Below are 27,360 nucleotides of genomic sequence, written 5' to 3'. Positions count from 1 at the left end.
TGCATTTGACCCATTCACTCAGTGAAGCAGTGGGCAGCCACTAAGCAGGCGCCCAGGGAGCAGTGTGTAGGGACAGTACCTTGCTCAGGGGTACCTCAGGGTAGCCGTTCAGTGGATTCGAACCCCCGACCTTCTGATCATGGGGCAACCACTCTACCTACTAAGCTATCCCTGCCCTCTCTCTTAAACTGAGACACTCTCTTAAACTTCTCTGAAGATAAATGTTATTCCTTATACAAGTTTTAACATGTGTGGTCAGATAAAAATGGTAAGTTGACAAAGAAGGTTTATCAGGCCTTTAGTTGGGGCCAGTTTGGATGATTACATGGCTGATGAAGTAACAGCAAAAGATCATCAAGAAAAAACTAGATTAAGAATATTAAGACTACTAGGGAGTTATCTAAGCCACAAACATTACTTCACTAATCATATAGCATCCACCTAATGGGACCAAAGACAGTTGAAAGCTGTCCAATAGTTGTCAGACCAAGACGCAGAGAGGACAGGTTGATGTTTTTGATGGGAGGCTAACAAGTGACTAAAGGAACAGAAAATAGATATAGAACAGCAAAAGAGAGGGACAGAGCACTCCGAGAATCCTCAATGGAAATCTTTTGAAACTAAAAGACTGTGGACTGTGGGAGAAGTAAAACTTTGGGAAACTGGTGATTCTATACATGGAGTTTTTATAGATCAGTGACCACTGAAATTCTGATTAATTTATATTATGATTTATAATAACCAAAGTGAAATGATTTGATAAATCACTGCCGAAGACTACATTAGTAGTCTTCAGGAAGAGTTCTCCAGAATTCTTGAAGGGCATTAAAAGTTCTTGTTGGATGTCGGCTTCCTTTGGTTCCACTCACTGACAAAATGATACTACACAGCTTGGAGGCTACGCCACTTAAATAGTGTTATGCTCGGATTCTGTAACAGAGGTCAGTGTGAGTTTATGGAATCTACAGAATAGATGTGTCTGTGAAGGTTCTCATTCATCCAGGTCATCGTAGTGTAAGGAGCTTGACCTCAGTAAATCACATGATAAAGCTAGGTTTCACAATGTGTTCACCCAAAACCTTGGCTGATTGGGACCCAGACCCATTTTCACACCTTGGCTCGTGTAGGTGTAGGTGGAGGATCAATAGGGGGCTGCGGACACTCCCATAGGTCTTAAAATCTGGGACTTTCCACCAATTGCTCTTAGAACTGAAGAAGCTTCTGAGATGAGAGGTGAACGTCTTCAGATGCTTGTCTTTCCAAGCTCCTTAGACTACAGAATAGATGGTTTTGAATACCAACATATGTTAAAATAAAAGGAATACATTTGCTGAAAGGGTATTAAATAGCCAAGATACGATAAGAGAGTGGAAAATCAACAGTTTGTTTGTCACATAACAAGTTATTTACAACTACAAAGACTTTTATTTGAAAATACATTCTTTCAGGGTGGCCTCCTCGATAATGTCCTGCTATATACTCCGGTACAATAGGTGGCGGTATAAACCTGGCTCATGGGCGAGTGAAACCAAAGAAGAAATAAGGCAGTATTCACCATGGCAGAGGTAAGCTAGCTGTGGTTTAAACCCTCATTTTTACATGTCTGCGGTGTGGTAATAGTTTATTGCTGTTGAGTTGCCCGGGAGTGTGTTTAACGAAGAAACAGAGGGAAAGTGGACCGGTGTTAACCTGCCAGCTCACTGGCTGGAAGCTAAGTTGTCTGCCAGTGTTTACCTCTAGTAGCGCCTCTCCTAACAAGCTAGCAGTAGATCGACGCATATATCCAGAAACTGCGTAATTTAACCAAGCAGAGCTGTGCGTATAAGCTAAAGATAAAGCTGGCAGGGTTTGATTTGCTTATATGTGCCAAATGATACACAGTTGCTCAGAGAATGGTGATAATGTCAAGATAATGACACGATTGTGCTGCCATAATCCAGCAGTAAACCAGCACAGAGCAGTCCAAAGAAGGAAGACATGCCCTAACATAGAAAGGAAACATTTTCAGCAAACACTTAACATGTGTTCGTAACATGTTTGGTATAAGTAGCTTATGGTAATGAAAGGTCCCACGTACTGTTGAGGCCATAAGCACTGGGAGAGTTGGCATATTCTTCCGGCTCTGAGTTTCAGGACAGCAAATACTTTGGCATCAGGTATCTGCTGATTTCTTCATTTTTAGGAAGACACCGGGAACGGTTCTTTTATGTGAAAGGCAGGATTACACTTTGGCATCTGCTGTTGTCTGCAACACAGATGAGTGGTCAGTCCGGTTGTACTTTTCAGATCTGCTTGAAGTACCTTAATGATGGTGTTGTTGTGAAAAACAGAGCAGGAATGTGGGCACGTTCAGATCACCCTGACCCAAGCACACATTCATGGCAACATCAGGCTCGGCATTCTTATCTAATTTGTAAAATAAAACAAAACAAATAAATGACAATGGGACCGGGATAAATACAGCGAAAAAATAAAGATAGGTTTACATTATTTATTTAGTTTAGTCAGTTTGAGTCTTTCCCAAGTCTCACAGTTCATGAACTTCCTCAAACACACGTGTCATGAGGGGAGTGGAGCCGAGTAAAAGCTAAGAACTGTTAAATTGAATTTAATGAGAGCGACAGAGGGAGAAAGAAGCTGATGAGGACTAAGAGAGTTACTGTTAACACACGGTAATTAGTGGATAATAGGATATGTCAGCTAACAAAATGGTTGTGACTTCAGTATAAGAAATAAAAATCAGCAGTCGTGAGGACAACAGACATTAGCTTGTTGGAACCCCCCGCGCACACACACACACACACATACACACACACACACACACACACACACACACATACACACACGCACACAATCGAATATAAATGTTTTACAGTCAATTGTAAAACTTTACTTCTGTAATCAGATTAACTGTTCACAGCCTTGGATAGAGGCAATAATGAAAACATTTTATAGAAGATATTGAATTTGTATTGTTGCTGTAATTAATACAAAAAGCAAACATAAGAAATCCATTAACAATCCATGTAATAGTGTATGACTTGTTTTGCCTGTAAAATGAATAAACAAAACAGCTGGCTTGCTCAACTCTAAAAGCTTAAACAGTTTAATGGCTGCTAAAAACGCCACATGAAAAATGTTAAAATATATCAAAAATGTTTTGAAGTCACTGAAAACTCTAAATTTGTGCCTAAAAATATTCAGAATGTGTCACAGGTACAAATAAGCTCCTTAACTATTTATTATTATTATTATTATTTTTATTATTATTATTTTACAGGCTGCATATCAGTTGTACAGTTTATGGATTTCTGCACTTCTAAACTAAACCTGGTTGCTGTGTATTAGGTGTATTGTAGTGTGGCCATATTTCAATGGTTACCTTGTCTTTCCACAGACTCACAGCTTGCAGGACATGAGGCAGCAGGCTGCCATCACTGCCAAAGTCTTCATTCAGAGAGATTACTCCAGTGGCACCATGTGCCAGTTCCAGACTAAGTTCCCCTCTGAGCTGGAGAACAGGGTAGGTCTTGCTACCCCACAGTGTTTCTAAACATGACTTCAGCTGCTTAAACAGATGACTTATGTTTCCATGACCTGTGCATATTATCCATACTGGGGAGTGCAGAAGCACTATTTTGTCACTAGCAACAAAAGAACACAGCTGGGTGTGAACATGGAGCCAAAACATGGAACAGCAGGATCGTCAACAGCAGCCTGCTGGATTTTGTCCTTATGCGGCCTAGTGGAGGTGGGCTAAAAGGAGGAGTAGGCTGCAGAGACTGAACAGGAACAGGCTGCACACCACATTAAAGCCGGTGGCAGCACCAACAGTTCAGAGTTCGCAGGACAGAGAGCTGCACTTTTAAAAATGGTCGTACCACATGAAAAGAGCAGTTTCACATCACTTAAACCGCTCGCTGGTGGTTTATTGGCACTTCCCTCTGGACTGGGTGGTCTACCATGTTTTTCCTGTAGGATTCAGTTTTCTCTCTCTCACACACACAGATACACACTCAGACACAGAACAGCTGGACAAAGTAAAGAATGGATTTCCTCTGGGAAGTAAATGCTTAAGTCCCCATCATAAAAAAGATTTTCCCGTATATATTTTTAATGATCTACTGTAATTCCAGTTTATGAAATATGGAGTATAAAACCAAACCATTAAGTGGCAATAATGTTTGGACATTAATTTATGCCATTCTTTGAAGCTGTTTGCTTTAATAAAGCCTTATATTCTTTGAGGCTAATTTATTGCTCCAGTGCCTGATTTCTGCCATGTAGTTACCCTTGTTTTGCACAAGTTAGCTCTAAACTTTTCCTTATTGCAAGCAGTTGTCATAGACTGGGATTTACTATTTGCATTAAGTAATAAAGAAAGATTTGTTTGTGTAGCACCTTTTATAACTACAAAAAACAGAAAGTTGGCTGACTTGACTCCCAGGGTGACGTTTCTGCTATACGGGATCCTCATTTTTTTGCTGTTGTGCACATTATTAAAGCCTCGTTCTTGCCAACTGTGAAGTCAGCATAGGCCCCATAACCGTTTGTACTGGTGCTTGAGCGATGATGGACTTGCAGCATTCTTCTTTTGAATGATCAGTGTACCTGCTTGGTGAAAAAACGAATAGATGAATTTGAAAACAGAGCAATCACAAAGTTTACCTCTAAACTGAAGGTCAAAGGGGTTTAAATTTACAACTTCCTCTGCTTGGTATCAACTGCATCTGGTCTAACTAAATGAATTCTAGGTATTTCTAAACAACATCGAGGAAGTCACATCTGGCTAGCCATCGCACAATTGACCTCCAGTGACCGTGATGAATAAATAATCAAATGTTTCTCCTTAGTTTTTAAGTTTATTATTCTGATGTTTCTGATGTTTTATTTATATGCATATACTCATGTGTTTATCACTGTTTGTACTGTTATGGAACCTCTACTGATTGAACTGCTGCCTGTCATGCCAGAATACTCTTGCAAAAGAGATTTTAAATCTCAAGAGCCCCATTTTTCTGGTGAAGTAAATATCATTTTAAGAAAAAGCAAATGGCACATGGAAAGGCCAGTGTGAGAAAGTTTGCCAGTCAGATCAATGGGAGGAATGGGAAACAATACAACTGGCAATGGTGGGCTCAGAAGACGTGGTAGTTTTGCGTGTAGCGTGTTGGGTGTCACTGTGCCAAAATTGGGCACAGTCTCTTTTAAAACCTTTTCTTTTACCTCTGTGAGGTCTGACAGACTACATGTTGTTCCCCAATCCATCCTGCCTCCTTGCAAATCATCTATCAGTTACACAGGCAACATTACTCCAGTTTTGCTTTGCCGTTATTGTTGTGTACAGCTTAACAGCAGAAAAAAACTGAGCAGAACTGTGCTCATTTCGGTCAACCTAAGAGAACTAAAGGAACTGTCATGCAAGACCCCCAAAATTCCAACTCATTAGTCTTTCTGTTGGGATATCGTGAGTTCTCCCAAATGAAGATGTACAAGTAGTGTGCAAAATCCTCGAGCCACCGTTCATTTCTTTATATTTTATTTTGCAAGAAAATCTGGCTCCTTGGATTGTTTTAAAAAATTGGTTTTGAGCAATAGTTCTCCAGGATTTCTGAAAGCATTTCAATGTTTTTCTTTGGACATTGGCTGCTTTTTAGCTCATTTTCAGTCAAGTCTTCGTACCTGATCATTTTTAGAGGGACTTTTTTTGTTAAACTGCTTAACGCTGACCTTTGAATCATTCAGGTGTAAAAAAGACAACTAACTTGAGGGTGCCTTGAGGAATTTGGATAATTGGGAAAAAAAAAAAAGTAGACATGTCAGCCCTAAAAAGATGAAAAGTATCTGAAAGTCATGTCCTTAAGAAAAAATCATCAGGTACCTGACACAGGACCTGAGAGATGCATCTGGTCCTTCAGCTGATCCAGCTATTGTTCACTGAAGCCTCATCAGAAATGGTCTCAGTGGAAGAATGACAGTCAAGAAGCGTCCTTAGGGAAGCCAAATGGGGTCCTGAAGATTAAATTAAAAAAGTATGTTAAAGCTTGTGTAATAGGGTTCAGTCTGATGAAGAATAAAGGTGGGCATACCAAATATTGACTTTCAAGCTGTATACAGTTATACATGCATGTTTGCACATGTTTCAATAAATCGCTGCAACTATTTCCCCTTTTTGTAGCAAAATATGAAGAAATGACAGCTTGGCTCAAGACTTTAGCACAGAACTGTAGGTTTTCATCCATCATGAAACAGTAAATTAAACAGATTTTAATGATTAACTGTTGTAAACATGCGACAGGCCATAATCGGGCCAATATCAGATGTGATGTTGAATGGCTCAGTGTGGGGGGCTGAATAGATGTACTTACTCTGTTTATTGGATTTAAACATGCTGGAGGCTGGGTTACCTAAACAGTGGTCATTAGAGTCAAACCTTGAGATTGTGTTTGTGGATTTTAGATTTTTGAAGTAAGCAAGCAAGACCATCGAATCTTTGATCGGAGTGTAACAGTCAAGCAGTCTTTTTTTGTTTTTTCCATTTCCATCTTCTCGGGTCTCTTTCCTGTCTGAATGCTTGTTGAAAGTAGTGCCGAAGAACTGGGAAAGCACTTGGACTTCTAAATGTATTTGGCAGCTTGCTTGCCAAACCATTCAAAGGGTTTTTCATTAATTGACTGTTCATGTTATATTAAGCGACAGCTGCAATTAAGAGAACGCTCTCTTCCTTAATTGGATTTGTAAACCCCGTTCAACGTTGTGCTCTCATCTAACATCTCAAGAACAGTGATATGGGCACATCACACGTAATGGAAAGATGGGCATTCAGAGAAGTGGGGTTTTAGTTGCAGCCTCTGAATTGGTGAATTTAAAGAGAAACAGAGGCTCTCAGGGTTTTTTCTTACATAGAGAAATTTTTTTGGCACTCCCCAAAAAACATGCAAACCTATTCTTGTAGCCCAGCCAGCATAAAATTCAGAGCTTGTAAACAGCCAGTCCACCAAATGCCAGATGTTGAAAAGCCTCCCTGGTGAGAAAATTGTAAATGTGATGGTTGGAAAGGAGGACTCTGAAACTGAACTTTATAATTTGTAAATGCAGTTCTTACAGTACATTTTTACCCTGTAACTCATGTTTACTCCTGTCAGTGATGGGTTTTTTTTCTTTGCTGAAGATGGAACATAGCTCAGTGTGTTTCATCACGTAGGACTTGTGTGTAATGTCTTTACTAATGGACAGAATAACCAGGGAAATGCATAGGTTTCAACAGAGTCATTGCAGGCAGGCTGACAGCACTTACTGCAGTGTATAGTCACCACCGACCCCTGGCTCTGGTTGGTGAGTAACAAACACCTCTAAGACCGCTAATATGTTGGAGCCTTTTGTTGGATACTTCAGACAGAGGGAAAGAAAAACTTGGAGGGTTTTCAGATGTTCAGGAGGTCCTTGGCTGGTTTCTAGTCTAGTCTGGTCGGAAGCACCATCATTTCCCCTTAGTATCACAGAAGCTTCTTGGATACTAGCATGCGACTAGTGTCAACACCCCAGTGAAAAAAGGCCTGTGAAACCAGCAATTCACCACACTCTGTCAGCTTTCCCTTTGGTAAGCATACATTCAATGAATTCTCAGTATTCTTGTATCCCAAAAGCTGTCTAAAGGATACCAAAATGTGGCGGTGTCTTTATCTTACTTTGTGCCACTGGAGAAGGAGAAATATTCCAGAACTGCGTGTGTCCTGCTTTCACCGCGTTTGTCCCGTCTGTTATTAAGTGGAAACATTCACGGAGCACACGGCCAAGGTATCCGAGTCATTTCAGGAGGTGTTTCCAAATGCAGGAAGGAAGCCCAGTATTCCCTTGATATATGACCGGTCCAAGAAAATTCAGCTCCTCATTTATCTAGAAATGGAAAGAATGGAAGAAAACGATCTGGTGCTAAGGAGATTGTGTTTCCACTCAGATATCCTAAACACACTCACACTACTAATCAAATTTACGCCTGGCTCTGGGCCTCGATTTTAACCCTCTTGTCTTTCCTCGTATTTCAGATCGACAAACAGCAGTTTGAGGAAACGGTGAGGGCGCTGAACAACATGTACGCTGAGGCCGAGAAACTGGGTAGCCAGTCATATATTGAAGGCTGTCTGGCCTGCCTCACAGCGTACACCGTCTTCCTGTGTATGGAGACGCACTATGAGAAGGTAGGATTTCTTTGAATATAATGGTACTGAATACGTCAAAACTGAGTTTTGAAGCACCATGACAAATAGGCTTGTGAAGTTTTGTGAAGATGTTTTGTAACTTGATGTTCTTTGGAGTTTTCACAATAAAAACCCATATTTAGTCAAATAAATCCTTTGTGTTTTTATTTTTTATTTGGAAAATCCTTTACTGTGAAACATGAAAACATTTAACATAAGAGTGATGGGAATAAATTATTTAGCAAAAAAATAAATGGTGTATACACAAACTGTTCACATGTATTGAGTTTTCAACATTGAAACTGAGGATTTTTATGATACTAATAATTCCTCATTTAAAATATGATACATGGCTCTTTTTTTTTTTTCAATCAATTTTACAGTCTTATACAAAAATTGTCTTTAAAATAAGTTGTACTGTGTAAATTTGTTCAAATGTTGGCTGGCTGGGTCTAATGGTGCTTGGATGATTTAAAAGTAATTTCGACAGTGTTTAAAGTCTAATACAGTATATATCTGCCTTCGGTCCCCGCCTGGTGTTTAAATAGCTGCCAAGAAGCAATGCATGTAGAAGAAATATAAAGAAATTCAAATTGTTAGAAATGCTCCATGTTGGCTAAAACAAGGAAAGGGAGCTGCAGGGATCGTGTGTCTGTGTCTTGTCACGTTAGAGAAAGTAGTTCTTCTGTTTCCCCAACTCCGATGTGTTGGTATGGAAAAAGTGATGCGGCCACAGAAAATTCACAATCTGGAAGGATTATTCCATCAACATGAAGCTTTTTGAATTTTCTCATTAAAAAGTTGTCTTCAACTAATTTAAATGTGGAATTTGACTCGCCTGTTTTCCAGTAAAAACTTGTGGAAGATTTCCACTTGTGTAGGGAGCATCTTCATTGGTTTGCAGTAATGGACTGCAGGGCCTTTTTATTTGGAATTAAACTGCTCAGAGGGTTGATCAGTGATGGGTCTCAGTGAAGTGAGTGGTGAGTGAAGTTGAGTATTTACAGAAAGGTATTTTACTATAATCAAAACTTGTAACAAAAAAACAAAACAAAAAAAAGTGAATAAAGACATAAAGGGAAAAAAGAGTCTGATTAACTCAAAAAATGATTGGCTTCACAACACTTTGCAGCTGTAGATCCAAAGTGGGCTCCTTTTTAAGCACCCCTATGGAAGCAGAAGTCAAGAAACTGAGAGTTTCTGAGTATTTAGAAGTTCTTTTCTTCAGTGATTCTGGTAAACACTGCTGCGTACTCTCTATATGCCAGTATGAGCCCACATATCCACTCAGATGTTTCTGCAAAGCCCTGCTGTGTGTGTCATTTGTCTTGTCGTGTTGTTGTCGATACCTTCTCCTCTTCCAAGCTCCTGTGACAGCAGAGTGAGGTTCCAACTCTGTTATTTTTGTGAAGCTGCTGGAAAGATGAAGTATGCCTGAATTGTTTGAATCAAAAACCTCTCATCCTCTAAAATCATTGGGAACATATGAAGATATAATTTGTCATATTCAAAAGTGTATTCAGGTTTTGTTCAGGCTCTTATAAAACAGATACGTTTCTTCAAAGTTTTCATTGATAATGTAAAAATGAAAGACAGCTATCAAAGATTTTTTTGAGGCCAGTTTAGAGGAAAACTTCTGAGAAACAAAACAGTATCAGATTTAAACATATCGAGTAACTTCAAAACAGTTCGAAACTTGGATACAGAAAGTAGAGATGTAGACTGACTGCAGCATGAACATGCATAAATAGCATAGTGTATAATTGAAATTCATGGTGGGTTTGGGAAGTTGTATTGCTGCTGTGGGAAGTTTTAACCTTGGCTGCTGACCATTAAACTAGTAACAGGGTTATGACTGTATATAAGTTTCTCATGTATCTAAAATCCCTTATTTGCAGTTTATATAAGGATAAATGTAGCAGCGGAATCTTGTGAATTTGTTTTACTGGACAGGAATGAACTGGGAAAATATTTGCCTTGATTTGGGTTTCATGAGCACTCATAAAATCAGGGAATTTAAATGTACTGGTTGTTACCAAAGTGAAGATGGAGTGTGTTATCCGCTCAAGAATGTGGTGGGTTGGCTTGTCAGATTCTCTGGTTGTGTGCTTTGTCAGACAGACTGCTAGTTTGATTGTGGCAACGGGATCTACAGCAGGAAAGCAACATACAACACTCCATAGTTTGTGTGGATGATTACAGTTTTTCTCAACTCACTCTTTAGCTAACAACCGAGTAGTAATGAAACTTGGAAAAAGGGTTATGCAAACCAGAAATGGAAACTATTTTCTAGGGGTGCAACGATACACAAAATTCACGGTTCGGTTCGGTTCGATACTTTGGTGTCACGGTTCGATATTTTTTCGATACAAAAAAATGTTCATGCCTTTTTAATTTGTCATTTATTAAAATTATAAATATATATTTTAACTCAAAAGTACACTTTTTAAATTTAATGTTGCTGAAACAACAAATTAATTAAAAAATAAAATAAATCTATCTGATCGAGGAATCACTCATCTTTGGAAAAGAGAGTTTATTACAGAGAAATGGCTCTTTCCAAAATAAAAGCTATACTATACGCTTCTTCTGGGCTATATTCTCAGCAGCATATTAAACATATCAGGTCCCCATAAGGAGAATCATGTGCTAACGGCTGTCTAAATGACTCGGGTAAAGTTTGTAGCATGCGTGCTTGTTGTTTTTGTCTGCTTCCACTTGTCTTTGCATTAGGATGATGTCGGCGTAAATGTAAGTCATATTCATTGTGTTCCCACAAGTGCTGTCAGCGTTAATCTCGTTAAAATGACTTTAACGCCATAACGCCGCAAATCTCCGTTAACGAGTTACCGCGGATCGCGCCGTGCGTGGGGCTGGACGGCGTCAACACGTTAATGAGCAAACTGCGCTAACGCACTAGTTACCACCAATGTAATTGAGCATTGCGTGGCACATTCGACATACTGTTTTACTTTTGTCCATGACGCGCTTACCATCAGGGTCATACTTAACATGACAACCAAAATAGTTCCAAACGCCAGATCTGAATGAGGGTGGGGGAGGTTCAATTTCGGGTAGCGTTGAGGCAGTTGCCATGTTGCAACGAGCTTAACTTCTGTCTCGCTAGCTTGCGCTGCGCTTAGTGGATCTGTGCTCGACAGTGCAGCCTAGGCGGAGTAGTCGAACGCAGATCCACTGAGCTGTCAACACAGACAGCATCGTCAGAAGTTGATAAAATAAATTAAAAATTTTGTATTGTTCGATACACATGCGTACCGAACCGAAAGCAGTGTTCAATACCGATACGAGTATTGTTGCACCCCTGCTATTTTCCTTATGTGCTTTACGCCAATACCTTTCAAAAGGTTTTGCTTGCCTTCATAGTAAAAGCTAACTTCGTTTCTGGGTTGCATCACACAGTTGACAAGTGTTTGCAGACAAGATGTTGCCTTCGGTGCAAACTGCAGGTAACCACACTAATCTACTAGTGGCCACAAGATTTGTGAAAAGGTTTTCAGTGCAGCCAAGTATACTCATTTGCTACCAGTTTCAAGCTATTGACATCAATCAGCTTTCTGCAGCTACTTGCCAACAAGTCACATTTTTCCCTGGCAACAGGTGATCACTGTGGGGTCACTTACAATCTTTGGACCTGCATGACTAAGGCTTAGTCAGTTTCACAGCAACTGTGAGAAACATCCTGCAACCACTTTCAACCAGCTGATGAATAGTCATTTTCCCCTCGTGAATGGTGGTTGCCAGGTAGTCGCCAACTTGTCTCAGGCCCCTGTGACTGAGGCCTAACCACAACCTTGTGTAAATTTTACCTGATGATGGAGTACTGACTCAGTGTAGCATCAGCTCTCAGCCCAGCATGAAAGAAAGCAGTAGAGCTGCCCAGAGAGTTTTTCTTTAAACTCATCAAACCAAAGTAGAATGGCTTAGCACAGGGGTGGGCAATCTCAGTCCACGAGGGCCGGTGTCCCTGCAGGTTTTAGATGTGTCCTCGAACCAACACAGCTGATTTAAATGGATAAATTAGCTCCTCAACATGTTCTGAAGTTCTCCAGAGGCCTGGTAACGAACTAATCATGTGATTCAGGTGTGTTGACCCAAGGTGAGATCTAAAACCTGCAGGGACACCGGCCCTCGTGGACTGAGATTGCCCACCCCTGGCTTAGCACCTGAACTAGCCAATGTGTACTACTGTAAAACAAGAGTGACCACTACACTGAATGCTAGACACAGAACATTGCATTTTCTTGCATTTGTTTGATGCACATAGAATGGAGTTTGTTTAAAGGTTTCTATCACTATTTGAAATTTAAGAGTAAATAAAGAGGAGAGCACATATTGTGTTATTCAGTCCAGACTTACAGACATCAACAACTGTGTACTGTATTAGGTTCTCATAGACATGTTTTGGTCCAAAAGTAAGGTTCAGGCCTGAATGCAGCAAGACTAAAGCCAAACTTTGAGGCTTTACCTTGGCCTCCAAGTGTTCCTCTCAGTTTATTCTAGCACAATAATAGTTGCCTCAAGGCACTTATGTTTAATGCAAGTAGCTGCATACTAACATTCTAATAATAATGCAGGTGCTAAGTAAGTATATATCCCCAGTACACTTGGTATTACATGCAGACCTTGACAGGATCTCTTATTTGGCTTCCGATTTTCAGTCTGTAGTTGCTTTGAGTATTAAAGTGCTTTCTCTTTTCTCTTTTTTTTTTTAGGTTTTGAAGAAAATTGCAAAGTACATTCAGGAACAGAATGACAAGATCTATGCACCGCGAGGCCTACTGCTCACTGACCCCATCGAGAGAGGCCTGCGGGTCGTATCCTATAATTTTGTGTCAATACAAACAGAACAAATCGAGCATTTTTCAGTTCTTTTCTTTCTAATTAGAGCACACAGTAGATGAAAAAGAGGAACCTTATACTCGGATTGCTAACAAACAAAATCAAAACACAGTTAAGGCTAAATGGCACTATGTTTTTACAAGAAAAGTAGTCTTGTGCAAGAATGAGGATGTACGGGAAAGGGGAATTGCAGTGAATAGTTTGGTGAACTTTAACTTGTTAAACATACACTGAGATCATGAAATGTGAATGTAATCGGACCACATCTTAAGCAGAACAAGGAGCTTTCACAATGACCTAATAGATGTAGTGATTTACAGGCCTTCCACCCCCACTAACTGCTGGATGAAAATGGAAAGCAGCAGTCACAGGCAACTTACAGGAAATCCAGCACTGTGTAGGGATAACCTGTAAAAACACCAGATAAAAGTTAGTATGTAATCTATAGCATCTGTGCACCAACATCCTGCCTGTCTCAGCGTATGCATGTGTGGGGTGACTCAACATCCCAATTAATTGCAACTGGGCAGCAATAGGAGATTAGGGATAACAAAATATGACCAAAATTGTTACCAGCTGAGCTTTGTTCCCACTCCTGCTTATGATTTTATAGTTTTGACAGTGATCTGGATTTTTTCACCAGCACTGTCAAGAGCTGTGCTGACTTTGGCACGTGAACACTGGGAGATTGACAGGAATGCCTCACCTGAACCATGGTTTTAACATTTGAGCCGTTGAAACCTGATCGTATTTGTAACTGTCTAGTACGTCTGCTTCATTTTACCATCTGGACTCTGAAAATGTACCGTTTCCTCTAGTAGCAAGGGGTTGAGAGTTGCTGTGACTGTTGACAGTGGTTTGCTGCCACCACAACTGCACCCTTGAAAAATCAAAAGCTACTGCTGGCCAGACCCCCTACTTTTTTATAACACAGGAACACAACACTATGAGAACTGCTGGTGTTAAAATAACATGAAGTTAAAGTGTCGTCCGATGGGGATTGATGTCAGGCTACTATGTGCTACTGGGATGGCTGTAATTAGCCATGACGTCAATTTATCAATTGTCTTGAATTCTGCTGTTCCGACAGTTTATCTGTTCCAGCCTTCACGTATACGCTTCAGCCACAACATTTAAACAGTCGAAGTAAATAAATAACATTTGTTCTGATATGCAGTGTTGCGCTTTTGAACCCTTGGGTCACAGCATTTATGTGGGTGTTGCTTTGACAAGTACCACCCACATTAGCATTGTTCCAGACCAAGCAAACTCTTTAATGACAGCAGCTTTCCTCAGCAGGACAGCGCTACATTCCATCTCGCAAAAACTATTCAGGAATAACTGGAAGAACACCACAAAGAGTCTCCAAACTTCCCACATCCCAATCTGAGGAAGCATTACAGTGATGTGCCTTACTAAGCACGATACACTGAGGTCACACATTAACACTTCAGGCTCAGAGGATCGGTTGTTAAAATCACTGACGCCAGTCAGTGGTCGGTACTACGTTAATGAGAAGTGCTCATTAACAGAATAAAGCGAATAATCTCAGAAGATGCCTACAAATACATTTTTGTTTAAATCTCAACTAGCAGGGTGTTTGACTCCTTTAGCAAGGCCATGCTGTACTGACATTTTCAGTGCTACCTCTAATCTGACACTGATGAAACTGGCAAAGTAAAAATACTACTCTGTCTACTGAAAGTTTTTAGAGTGAGTTTGTAATTATTACTTACTTAAATGCTTTGGTTTTGAGCACTCATTTAAAATTGGCTTTCATTCAATAAGGAAAAACAACACAGGAAAGAAACTGTGTCCAAGGGCTTTGGCTACATTTGTTATGAAAGATTTAACAGTCTTTATTAAACTGGAGTTAGAATGGATAATTAAATGAAATGGTTAGTAAACCCTTTGATATTTTCTGTTTCTGCATAAGACAAAAAAAACATGAAAGATTCATGAGATTTTCCTAAAGATAGGAAAAGACAACTTAATTTAAAAAGAAGAAGAAAAGAAATGTCTGTGTCCTTGAAACATCTCTGTGCCGCTCCTCTTTTCCTCCTGGCTGGCATATGTAATGTTTTTAATTCCATAGCCTTTGACCCTGACATTATTAAACAGTCCAATAAATGCTTGGTAAGAAGTTGAGATGGAAAATCTCACTGATGAACTTGCCAGTGTGATAGAGGTAGCTACAGTCAAACTTGTACCTTTAGTTGACACAAAAACATGGAAAGACGAAAAAAATAAGAGCATTGATAAACAGTTTTTATTTAATGTGTGTGTGTGTTGGGGAGAGAGAGAGAGAATTAAAATTTTAATTTGATGTATCCACACTTGCTTCAGCTGCATTTCCTTGACAGAGTCCCATCAAGGTTGAAATCACCATCTTTGAAGACAGAAGCCTGACTAGATAAAAGGTAACATGGTGAGTCACATTGTTACCTTTTCACACATAAAGAGGACTTTGGTCCTGTTACAGATTTAATGATGCTCTGGTTTTACAGCATGCTGATACATTTCCCAGCTATGAAACCCAAAGGGTTGGAGTCAAAGAGCAGTAATAAAAGGGACTTCTCTCCCCATATGTGCCACAGTTCTCATGCAGAATGCTTGTGCTGTAAAGAAAAATCCCACATCAAAGTGTAATGTGAGTAATATCAGCGCCATGAGAGCAGTTTCATAAAGCTTCTAATGGAGAATTCTGCTTATTTTATGACTTCAGGTTTTGTCATATATTCACTGAGGGATTTATGTGCTCACTGTCCAGAGCACATGCATGAGCCAAACCCCGCCACTGAACCAGAAAAGGGAAAACGTGCCCTTTCAGCACCAAAGCAATCTCCTTGCTGTTACATTTCCTTAACTCAATGTAATCAAACAATTATCACATTCTACTTAAAATGGCCCATTTCCTTGTTTACTTTTCTGGCCAATGGGTTCCTACCACATTTGTGTCTGGAGAAAGTGGGCGAGGGCTGTTAAAGGCTTCAGTTCGAGAGCAGACTTTTGATCTGCTGAAAATAAGCTTGAAAACTAATTAGAAAGCAAAACTTACAGCTGTAATATGATGGGAAAAACCCCTAAAACAAAACAGGCTAATATGGAGTGCTATATTCTTGTCATAAACCCACTTTATTTATTGACTCCAAGTCAAAAATGACCTTTGCTGCTATTCTTGATGTTGTCATCTATGCCAAATAAACCCGTTCAATTTTTTTTCAACCAGTTCAGTAAACATTTGTAATTTGAAGAGGCAGAGTAAACATAGGGGCTTACATAGGTTATGTAAAAGTATGCTGTTTCAGAGGGAGGACTTAAATGACCTGAAGTGATCCGATGGTCTGATCTCTTCACAAACTTTGTCTGTTTTTATTATTCTCTGATGTACAAAACCTTAGAATTAGCTGTATGTTACATACTTTATATCCTAATTGAGTAGAGATGATCAGATTTTTTTTCAAACATACTATTTTCAATAAATATCTACAGCTGTTTGTAATTTTTTTTAAAGCTATGTGTTAAATATTGGTAAATCTTATTCAAATGTGTGCACAAATCCTTTGACTCAGAGTCGTCTGACTTTAAAAATGAATGATTTTCTTTGGTGAATATTATGTACCTGTAGTGAAGCTAATATATCTTTATTGTTATGATTACGAAAGCAGAAAAAGAGTTGATAAAATAGTAATAAACCAGATAAGTTCCTTCATCCGGATAAACACCACAAAAAATAGCTCAGAAAGGTTAAAAAAATATATATCACTACCGGTCAAAAGTTTTAGAACACCTCAATTTTTCCAGTTATTTATTGCAATTCAAGTTATTCAATTCAAATGAATAGCTTGAAATAGTGCAGTAAGGTAAGTGGTGACCTGCCAGATGTTTTTTTTAAAAAGGTACGGTTACCCAAAACTGAAAAATAATGTACATTTCAGAGTTATGCAAAAAGGCCTTTTTCGGGAACACAAAATGGGTTAGCAATTTAAAGCTGTTCTGCAGCAGTGGAGGTTGATCAAGCCTTGAAAGCTGGTGCTACTAATTCCCACAGGTGTTCCAACTTTTCTGGATTACTTACAGGGTGGGCCATTTATATGGATACACCGTAATAACATGGGAATGGTTGGTGATATGGGGTCATCTGAAGGCAATTGTCTATGGTGTGAAGATACGAGATGTGCAGCACCTGAAACTATGGATACTGGATGCCTGTGCTGGCATTTCTCCTGCGGTGTTGCTATCAGTGTGTGAAGAGTGGGAGAAGAGGGTTGCATTGACAATCCAACACAATGGGCAGCACATTGAACACATTTTATAAGTGGTCAGAAACTTGTAAATAACTCATAAAAGAATAAAGTTACGTTGAAACCAAGCACACCATTGTTTTTCTTGTGACATTACCAATAAGTTTGATGTGTCACATGGCCCTCTTCCTATTGAAAAAACAAAAGTTGTATCCAAGATGGCCGACTTCTAAATGGCCACCATGGTCACCACCCATCTTGAGGAGTTTGCCCCTCACATATACTAATGTGCCACAAACAGGACTTTAATATCACCAACCAATCCCATGTTATTACGGTGTATCCATATAAATGGCCCACCCTGTACAATGCCCTCTGTCTGTCTGCAATTAACAATGGAAGAGAGACGGACCATCATAACACTTTAAAATGTAGGTCTGTCCTACAGAGAAATTGCAAGAGAAATTGGAAGAAGTCTGGCAGACCCAAAGCCACAACTGAATCAGTGGACAAGTTTCTGAGAATTAACAGCTTGCGTGATAGGTGGCTCACAGAACAACAGCTTCGAGCACAGCTTAACAGTCATCCTATGACGTATTAAGCAAGTCTCAGTTTCAAATGTGAAGAGAAGACTTCAAGCTGCAGGTTTGACAGGACGAGTTGCAGCAAGAAAACCATTGCTAAGACGTCAGAATAAGACAAAGAGGCCTGCCTTGGCAATGAAACACCACCATTGGACTCCTGAAGACTGGAAGAAGGTATTCTGAACTGATTAATCAAAATTTGAAGTCTTCAATTCATTATGCAGCACCTTTGTACGTGTAGTGGCATCAACTGTCAGACATGGAGGAGGAAGTGTGATGGTCTGGGGCTGTGTTGCTGGCTCCACGATCGGTGACTTGTACAGAGTGAGAGGCACCCTGAACCAAAACGGTTACCACAACATTCTGCAGCGCCATGCAGTACCCTCTGGTATGCGCCTAGTTGGTCAGGGGTTCATCCTACAGCAAGATAATGACCCAAAACATAAGTCCAAGCTATGGCAGAACTACCTCAGGAAAAAAGAACAAGATTATAAGCTTGAAAACATGGAGTGGCCAGCACAGTCTCCAGACTTAAACCCCATCAAACTGGTTAGGAATGAACTGGACAAAGGCGTGAAAACGAAGCAACCTACAAGTGCCACACATTTATGGGAACTTCTGCAACAGATATGGAAGAACTTTCTGAAGAATATTTGACTTCTATTGTAGAAAGAATGCCACGGGTGTGTCCAGCTGCTAGATCTGCCAAAGGTGGCTACTTTGAGGATTTGGACTTTAAAAGATTTGGAATATATTTTGTTCTATAAATGGATTCCATGATTTCTTTTTTTAACTCCAACTGCTTATTTGTACTATGCTTTCAGTTCAAAGTCCAACAAGACATTAAACTGCATAATTTTCAATAAAAAAGTGGAAAAATTGGGGTTTTCTAAAACTTTTGACTGGTAGGGGAGCGCAGTAAAATATAGAAGAAAAAAAAAGTGAAGAGCTCAATAAATCAGTCCAATACTTAAATGTAAGAAAATAAGAAGCTTAGCAAACAATTAAATGCAGACACCAAACATTGTGTCACTGTATGGAACAAGATGACATGACAAGATCAGAAGTGGGGCTTGATTTAAGGATTATATGTTTTAAGAAATTAACTGTTCACCCCCATCTGCTTCTGCTGGAGGTTTCTTCCTTTTAAAAGGCAGTTTTTCCTTCCCACTGTTGCCAAGTGTTTGCTCATAGGTTTTTGTTATATAAATAAAATTTAATTTTTGCCGCATGGCAAAGTAGGCAGTAGTTAAAATCCACCGATTCTATGTATTTTGATAAACAGGACCTCTTTAATGGATCATGTTACTATAAGAATATAATGAAAGCTATCAGATGTTAAAGACAGACTTGGGCATTTATTTAATTAAAATCAATAACTAGAGTTCCTACAAGGTTTTTCTAGCTTGCCTTTAATTTATTTTCATGTAATGGATTTATTTATTTTTTTGTGTATACCTCATAATAAGTAGGTATGGAAACCTTTCCTGGTCCTTTACTTCACTGGGAGTAAATCACTGTTATGTTTAGCTGCATTTTAAAGCATTGCTGTTGTTTTTCAGTCAGCGGCACTCCACACTGACTGTAAATTTATGGCTTAGTATGACAACTACTCATTCACTTTGTTTTAGTAATGTTGGCTAGAGACAGTCAACAGAATGAGCACTTTGCTGCTTCTGTTGTAGATTTTCTGAGTTTACACCTGAAATGGCCAGCTCAAATAGACATGGATAGACATCATCAGCAGGTTTTCTTGTTTGTTGGCAACAATCAAATGGTGCAGTGTTTAAAAACCAAGCTCAGATTACTCATACACGACACAGAATGTCCTGCATTACATCTTTAAGCTTGTCCTTTGATTTTATTACACTGGAAATGAAATCTAATGAGAACCAAGTGTTAGAGGAAGCTACTAATAATCCACTGCTTAAAATATGATGGCGTGTCAGTGATTTGCAAGATGTTTTTCAAGGAAATCTGTTCCAGCAAATGAAATTTTCTCCTCATTTATCCGGTTGTAAAATTGGTTTCATTAAGAGCACTCTCAGCAGCAATCATTCCACTGCACTGATTTTTCTACCCAACAGCTCACCTTATATCCTTAATGCTAAGACCCTTTGAGACAGTGCACTATGATCAGCAACCACAGATGGCTTTTGTATATCTGCCGGTCTTCCCCACTGGCAGACGCCCTAAGAGCTCATCCCATAAATTGTTTCTTTCTTTCTTACAGTAAATCCTTTCCTTTTTTTCCCTCATGTGTGGAGAGATGAATAAGACAGGGAAGCTCATTGAGGGATATGTTGGGTTCAAATCATACTGAAAAGTACTTTGTATAGAGTTTGGACTGGACCCAGTCCTGCACTGATGCATAGACATTACCATGAGGATGAGTATGACATACCCAGTAAATGTTTTACCAGGAAAATGTTGCACTTATTTGAGATACACAGTATTTGAGATACCATAGACCCCTGTGGATGGATAAACTATTGCACTAATACAGCAGTGATGCATACAGGGATTAATCTTCTGATCTGAAATTCCAGCTGAGTGCCTCCATACATATACATGTCCTGTTAAGGAATGTAAACCCAGGATTTTTATAAGTAGCTGTTGATAGAAAAGTGCGTTGGAGCTTTGCCAGTGTCAAAGACGGAAACCACAGGCAGCAAGCAGACTAGCGGATGGATTTTCTCTGTGTGTTCTCAGAGGTTTTAAGCCTCTTCATTCTGCAGTTTCCTTCTACTGTGTCCTCCAGGCTTATATCAGTCTCATTTAGTCATATTGGCCAGTGAATTTTCACAGTATATATCTTCATCTACTGCATGAAACTTCCTCACCTTTACTATGTGAATATCCGTCCATCTATCCATCCATCCTCTTCTGCTGATTCAATGTAAGGTTGCGGGGAGGCTGGAACCTATCCCAGCTACCATAGGGCGAGAGGCAGGATACACCCTGCACAGGTCGCCAGTCTGAACATCCATCGTTTAAAAAAACTAAACTAAACTTAAATAAAAGTCACGTGATCTGTTGCATTTGTGATAACTAAGAATTATCACCTGAATCCGAGGTAGTATCGTAAAAAGTTCATTATTTGTGATATAAATGAGCCACTGAAAACAAACAGGTGTTGTCTGTTTATCCAGGAGAACATCAGGACTCTGTGCATCAACTCTATAGGCATACTTATAAGAAATGACACAAGGGGAAATCGTCTTTTGTATTATGTTAAAACAGATGAACTGAACAAAACTAGCAAAGGATACAAAAAAATGTCTGGCTTTATAGCTACCTAGGTTTCCATAACTTGAGTTGCTAACTCTGACACTTCATGCTAGGCAAGTAGTGTACGCCAGACTTATGAGCCTTTTTATTGACAGGCACAGGTGATAAAGTTAGAAGATGGCTGAAACTCATAAATGATGCCTCCCCGTTTGTTACGAAAGAAAAATTACAGATTAAAACAGATTTAAGTGCTGGAGTCTGCTAGAAATGAAAGTATAAGTAAACAATTATAGTCTTACACATTTTTAAACTTATTATTCAAAACTTAAAAATGAAAAATGTATCAAGAACACCAGACCCTTCTTTTCCCGGCCCCATTTTCTATCCTAATTGTAGTGGATTTTTAGCTGCTGTGAGCCTCCCAGTAAAGGTCTGAGCAGCATGATGGATCGGCCTCCGGTGGGATGAGTTCACTGTAGAAAAACAGACTTGGCGTGCACAGCTGCTGACTCCTGAGTATCCATTCAGAGGCAGGTGGTGCCAAGTCGGTGTCCTGGCAACTCATCCAGGAGACGTTCTGCTCCTGATAAGGTGTCGCTTGGCTCTGTGTACAAACAGCACAGCACGTCAGCAAACCTGTAAATTAGTCTGCACACATGAGAGTATTTAATGTCAGCGGGGAATATTTTGGACAAGGTGAAAACAAGAATGGTATTCATCATTAGATCTCCTCATTGTCTGAAATTGGAGGCTTTTTTTGTCTCCTGCCAAGAAATTTATTTACAAGCTGAAGGAAAATATCATTTTGACTCGCGTGTCACTTCCTGAGTTTCTGCAGCTCATGTGAATCATCCTGAGAACATTTCCTTAACAGCAGCACGCTACATTATGTTTATACCTGCTTTATACGTCGCTAACAGAACCGCACCTGTGTCTGACACCATATACTTTTATATAACCAAAGACATTTTTGTTTATATGACATACATATTCACCACAGCAACAATGTGATGCTTTTTAACCTTATGAAAGCAGCCTGGAAGACCTTCTGTGACTACAGAAGTGAAAAAGAGCCAGACTAACTTGACTTCAACCTTTTACTTTCAGTTTTTACGTTAATATCCATCCACTCATGTTCCCAAATGACATGAGGCTAAGTTATTCGCTGCTCACACCAGCAGCAGCGAATCTGGCCTGGAGCTACACCACACCCATACACTGTCTATCTATTTTTTTAAATAAAACCCAGAAGAATTGACATAATGCTCAGTCAGTGTGTCATGTGATTAACTAATGTCACTGTTTCTGCAGCAGCTGTTGGGCTGCGCGGAGCTGCAGGGTCTACAGCATTCCGTCAGCAGAGCACACCTCCCCCGAGGAATACCGAGGCCTGGAACCTTAATACTGCGTCTCTACAATCTGTCATCACTGTCATATGCATGTTCCATTCACATGACTAGGTTTGAGATGTTGTGCCTCACAGGTTTTAGCATTATTTCTTGCCTTTCTGTCACCATTGATGAGGCCGGTATCAAAGTGTTATATGCTCTTATTCAGCTGACACCCATGTCCTCCTAAAAGAAAATTACCTTCCCATTCAGCTAAAATGCATTCTTAATCTGGTTTCATGGTAAGTGTTGTTTTTTTGTTTGTTTGTTTTTTACGTTTGTCCTTGTTTAGGCGCTAAACTACTATGTCTACCGAAGAAGTAGCTCAGGAATATCTGAAATATGAAGCAAATTCAGATGTGCCTTAAATCTGCACTCTAACAGCCTGCAGGGGGCGACTCCTCTGGCTGCAAAAATAAGCCTGACTGTAAGGAATACAAAGGAGAGATGAGCCCGCTGCTCACTTGTTTTAAACACTTTCCTGACGAATCACGCCAAATATTAAATAATGCAATCTGATTTTTATTTTGTAATTGAATTTTAGTCCCATTTTGGGTCAAAGAAGATGATGTTATTCTTTATGCTGCAGCTACCTTGTGTTTGCTACCATGAGAGCATGGAGTGAGCTCAGTTTCCTGTCAGTAAAAATTCATGGGTCCTCAAACAGGACAGCACAGTAGCCACTGTTTTTCCATCTTTAACCAGTTTTGGCCCATCTGGTCACCTAAGATAGAAAGCAAAACTAGTACCCACATATATGTGAACATGAGTCTTTGTTTCCCTTGAACCACAGTAGAATGCAGTTTAGTTGTATGGAAAGAACATTTTTAGGAGTACATGCGTTTAGCTGGACTAAAAGGATTTATATCTTGGAGAGATTCAGAATTTATTAACATTCTTTAAGCCATTATATTTTGGACGATAAATATTTTTACTGATATTTGTGGGGACTCTGACCTTTTATATATGCCTGTCCTTTTTAGAAGGTCCTTTTTAAACAATAAAGCTGACAAACAGGGTAACTCATTTTTATGACGCTCGATGGAACAGCCAGGCTGTAAGGAAGGCAGTTGTTATCAGTGCCGCATCCCTGAGCTCCCTCTTTGCTTGCTTTATTTTTGCTGGTGCAGTTTTTTGGGTGCATGGTATTTTAATCAGCATGTTTCCCCATCAGTTTTCAGGTTATAATTTCCAGCTCATCCCAGATTAAAATTTTACTGTATGTCTCATGGTTGATTTAAGAGATTCTTTTGTGTGTGAAACAAAACTTGTGCCTGCTCGGTATTTAAGCATGTCATACTGTAAATGCACTTCCTCGAGTCATGGTTCGTTTTCTTTGAAGACTATACATAATGTTTGGTGACTACTTTTTATTTTTTGACTCGCATTCAATAAGTGTATACTTTAATCATATCTTGTGAGCTTGCCTTTGACTGAAGTATTAAAAGTGCTCTTGTTAGTTGACTTTGAATGTTTTCTGTGAGAATCTCCAGGTATTAGACAGTAACTACATCTCAGTCCTGCTAATCTCTAAAGTTCTTCAGAGACCTTAATGTCGCTGTACCAGTTTCTGGTGTGACCGGGCCTCATCGTGAAGACCGTGTGACTTCTTTTGTTCACTTTCTGCTAACACACTGAAATCTAACACTATGATTCTTACTCTGCGGGGAACCTCAGTGCTGTTTGTGTTAACAAACCTTACCAAAGGTTGAACAGCATGTACAGCTGGTTGTGTTTCTCTTGTGAATGTAGTCTGACAGAAGCATCTTGTAAAAAAAAAGTCTGTATGTACAAGTAATGACCTTTGAATGCCATCAGTAACAAAGATTTTTAATTTTTGTAAATAAATGTTTCTTTAATTTTTTTAGTTAGTGATGTCATTTATTTATCATATACATAATTAAAACTCGGCTGATTTAACTTTTCTCAGTTGAAATCAAGATGCTAAATTAATCTTGAAATTGTACGCTTACAAATAAATCCTGTAAATATTTTACACCATGCTTTCTTCTGTGGTTATTTGGGTTATTTTGGGTATTTTTTTTCTCTTACCCGTATAGCATGTGGCCTGCTCAACGCACTGAGCTAAAGCACCTCCCGTTATTTGGGAAGTGCTTTAGCTTATTTGATTTGAATTTATAAGAGGGGTATTTAGTTCATCTAAGAGTTTAAAAAAAAAGAAGCAACAAAGGGCTGAAAAATAAATCCAGGACAAGTGCCAAAAATGGCCCTTTCTCTATTGACCACATGAAGGTGTCTCCAGAAGTGAGTCAAACCATTTTTTGGAAAGTTGAGCTCAATTTCACTAGCCCACCCAGACCTGTGGCATCAAGAACACACTTAAATTGGACCCGTCTGACAAAAACATCTCAAAAAGCAACACATCTTGCTACGATCTAAAGAAATTCAGAAACAAAGTCTTTCAATATCTCAGCCTGGAAAGGGTTATGAAGCCATCTCGAAGGACTCCAGTGAACCATGGTGATTAATCGTTCACAAGTGAACGAAAATTGTAACAGTGGACAGCCTACCATAATTACTCCAGAGACACAACAACTCATCCAAGAGGTCACAAAAGAACCCAGAACAACATGTAAAGAATTACCTCAATGAAGGTCAGAGTTTTTTAAATGAAGTAGAAAGAGAGTGAGCAGAAATTCCATCCATGGGAGAGTTCCAAGGTGAAAGCTACTGTTGGCCAAAAGAAGACTAAGACTCGGCTCATTAATTTAAAAAAAAAACATCTTGATGATCCCCAAGACTTCACTCAATGGATGCTGAGGCCCATAGGGTTTCCATGGCTGAACAGCTACATCCAAGCCTCACATCACCAAGCCTAATGCAAAGTGTTGCATGCAGTGGTTTAAACAATGCCACTACTGGACTCTACAGCATTGAGATGTGTTCTCTGGAGTCTGGCAATTTGAATGACGAGTCTATGTTTGAATGAGAACCTTCACAGACTCTATGTTTGTTACCAGAAGGCCAGTACTTGTGACAATTGTAAAGAATGGTGGAGGGAGGATTATGGTTTTGGCTTGTTTTTCAGGAGTTGGGCTCAGGGCCTTAGTTCCAGTGAAAGGAACTCTTAACGCTACAGCATCCAAAAACATTTTGGACAATTTCATGTTCCCAACTTTGTGGGAACTGTTTGGAAATGGCCCCTCACTGTTCCAACATGACTACAGACCAGTGTACAAAGCAAGGTCCAAAGATGAGTGAGTTTGGTGTGGAAGAACTTGACTGGCCTACACAGAGTCCTGACCTCAACTTGACAGAACACCTTTGGGATGAATTAGGGCAGAGACTACTAGCCAGACCTTCTCAATATCAGTGTCTGAGCTCACAAATGTCAAAAAATGTCCACAAACACACTCCTACTACCTACTCCTACCTTGTGAAAAGCCTTCCCAGAAGAGTTGAAGCTGTTATAGCTGCACAGGGTAGGCTGACATCACACTAAACCCTATGGATTAATAATGTGATGTTACTCACATTCATATTGCGTGTAAAGGCAGTGTGTGGTGTTATAGCAGGAAGCCTTTGTTTCTCATGAAGGAGGTCCTAGCCATGCTATTGTGTGAATATTGCTCTGACAGGTCTGTGGCACTGCAGTAATAAAAAGGCTTGAGTACCAGTGAAGCACTGCACTGAAGCACATTCTTTAAACTAAAGTTTTGGTTGTGTAATTTGTCATCTGCAGAGGTTTTTGCATTGCTGCCAGTCCCACCCAAACACCTCTGTGTCAATGGGAGACTTTTTCATTGCAGGTTGTTTGTTGTGGGCAACAGAGTGGTGTGGTAGTTAGTGCTGTTGCCTCATAGCAAGGTCCTGCGTTCAGTTCCACCATCAGGCCAGGCCATGTGTGGAGTTTGCATGGGTTCTCTCTAGGTACTCCGGCCTCCTCCCACAATCCAAAGACAAGCAGTTTGTAGTGTTAGGTTAAGTGATGATTCTAAATTAACCATATGTGTGACTGGCTGTCTGTATCTATGTGTTAGTGACAGACCGGTGACCTGGTCCTCTTTCTGTGTGATTGAACTGCTCCTCACTTTAAAGTGCAGCATAATAGACTACCCAAACAGAGAAATGTCTGGCTTCACTCTAGGATCTATAGCTAATGTCCTACAACAGAGAAAGAAGTCCAAATATTAAGACTGCATAAAGATTTGGGGCAGCTTATACTGCCTTGCTTCTAAATGACTGTACCTATGACAGATGTAATTCATTGGGTTTGTGGTTTATTGGATGTTTTCTGGCAGAAACTTCATAATTGGGCTTTACTGTAAACATCTCCACCCCCTTTCTGCCTGTGGGTGATGGGCTAAGATCTGTCTGTGGCAGATGGGGAAACAGGATTGTTTGGTATGTCGATGCACCATCCTGATTTGATTTATTGAAACAAGCTATGGCTCACAGTGTCATTGTGGCTACTTCTTCCCACAGTGCAGAAACATTAAAAAGTGTTGGTTAGCAGAAGTGGACACAGAAAATGACCTGTAGGTATCTCATATGGGCAGGGCTTGTCACTCTGTCCTAGGCTTCCTGCCAGTACTCCTTCACCAGAGAAAAACACACATGGACACAGACACTGACTGTAAATCATTTCTACCGCTTCTTCTGCAGATAAATGCTGTAATGTGGGCTTTACTCCACATGAGGTCAGTGTTGTACTACTGCACAGACTTTGGTTAAACAGTGCCTGCTGCAGTATTTAAATTGACCCCTACTCTAAAGGGATCCAGTGAGTCTTCAGTGCTACAGGGTTATTTTGCTTGCATGGTTTCTGATATAAATGCATTCTGATTGATCACCTTTATCCTGTAATTAAACTTTTCAATCATGATGGCAGTCC

The 27,360-nt window shown here is 39.7% G+C and overlaps 1 protein-coding gene across 4 annotated transcripts; it reads left to right on the top strand.

Moving 5' to 3' along the window:
• Nucleotides 1-1,516: 1,516 nt before the first annotated feature.
• On the top strand, nucleotides 1,517-24,484 carry LOC134639397 (golgin subfamily A member 7-like). Of its 4 annotated transcripts, none has more exons than XM_063490564.1 (6): nucleotides 1,517-1,565; nucleotides 3,398-3,523; nucleotides 8,046-8,198; nucleotides 12,932-13,033; nucleotides 15,434-15,478; nucleotides 22,432-24,484. In XM_063490564.1, exons 1-5 carry the CDS (start codon nucleotides 1,557-1,559, stop codon nucleotides 15,473-15,475), a joined length of 432 nt encoding a protein of 143 aa, XP_063346634.1. In that variant the 5' UTR covers nucleotides 1,517-1,556; the 3' UTR covers nucleotides 15,476-15,478; nucleotides 22,432-24,484. The 4 variants fall into 4 exon arrangements, with proteins under 4 accessions (XP_063346634.1, XP_063346633.1, XP_063346632.1 ...); XM_063490563.1 differs by having other exon boundaries at nucleotides 22,429-24,484; XM_063490562.1 differs by having other exon boundaries at nucleotides 15,434-15,486.
• The last annotated feature ends 2,876 nt before the right edge of the window (nucleotides 24,485-27,360 follow it).

The sequence above is a fragment of the Pelmatolapia mariae genome, linkage group LG12, assembly GCF_036321145.2.
Source record: "Pelmatolapia mariae isolate MD_Pm_ZW linkage group LG12, Pm_UMD_F_2, whole genome shotgun sequence".
Lineage (NCBI taxonomy): Eukaryota > Metazoa > Chordata > Actinopteri > Cichliformes > Cichlidae > Pelmatolapia > Pelmatolapia mariae.
Note: the sequence above shows the minus strand (reverse complement) of the source record. Positions and strands in the feature narration are given on the sequence as shown.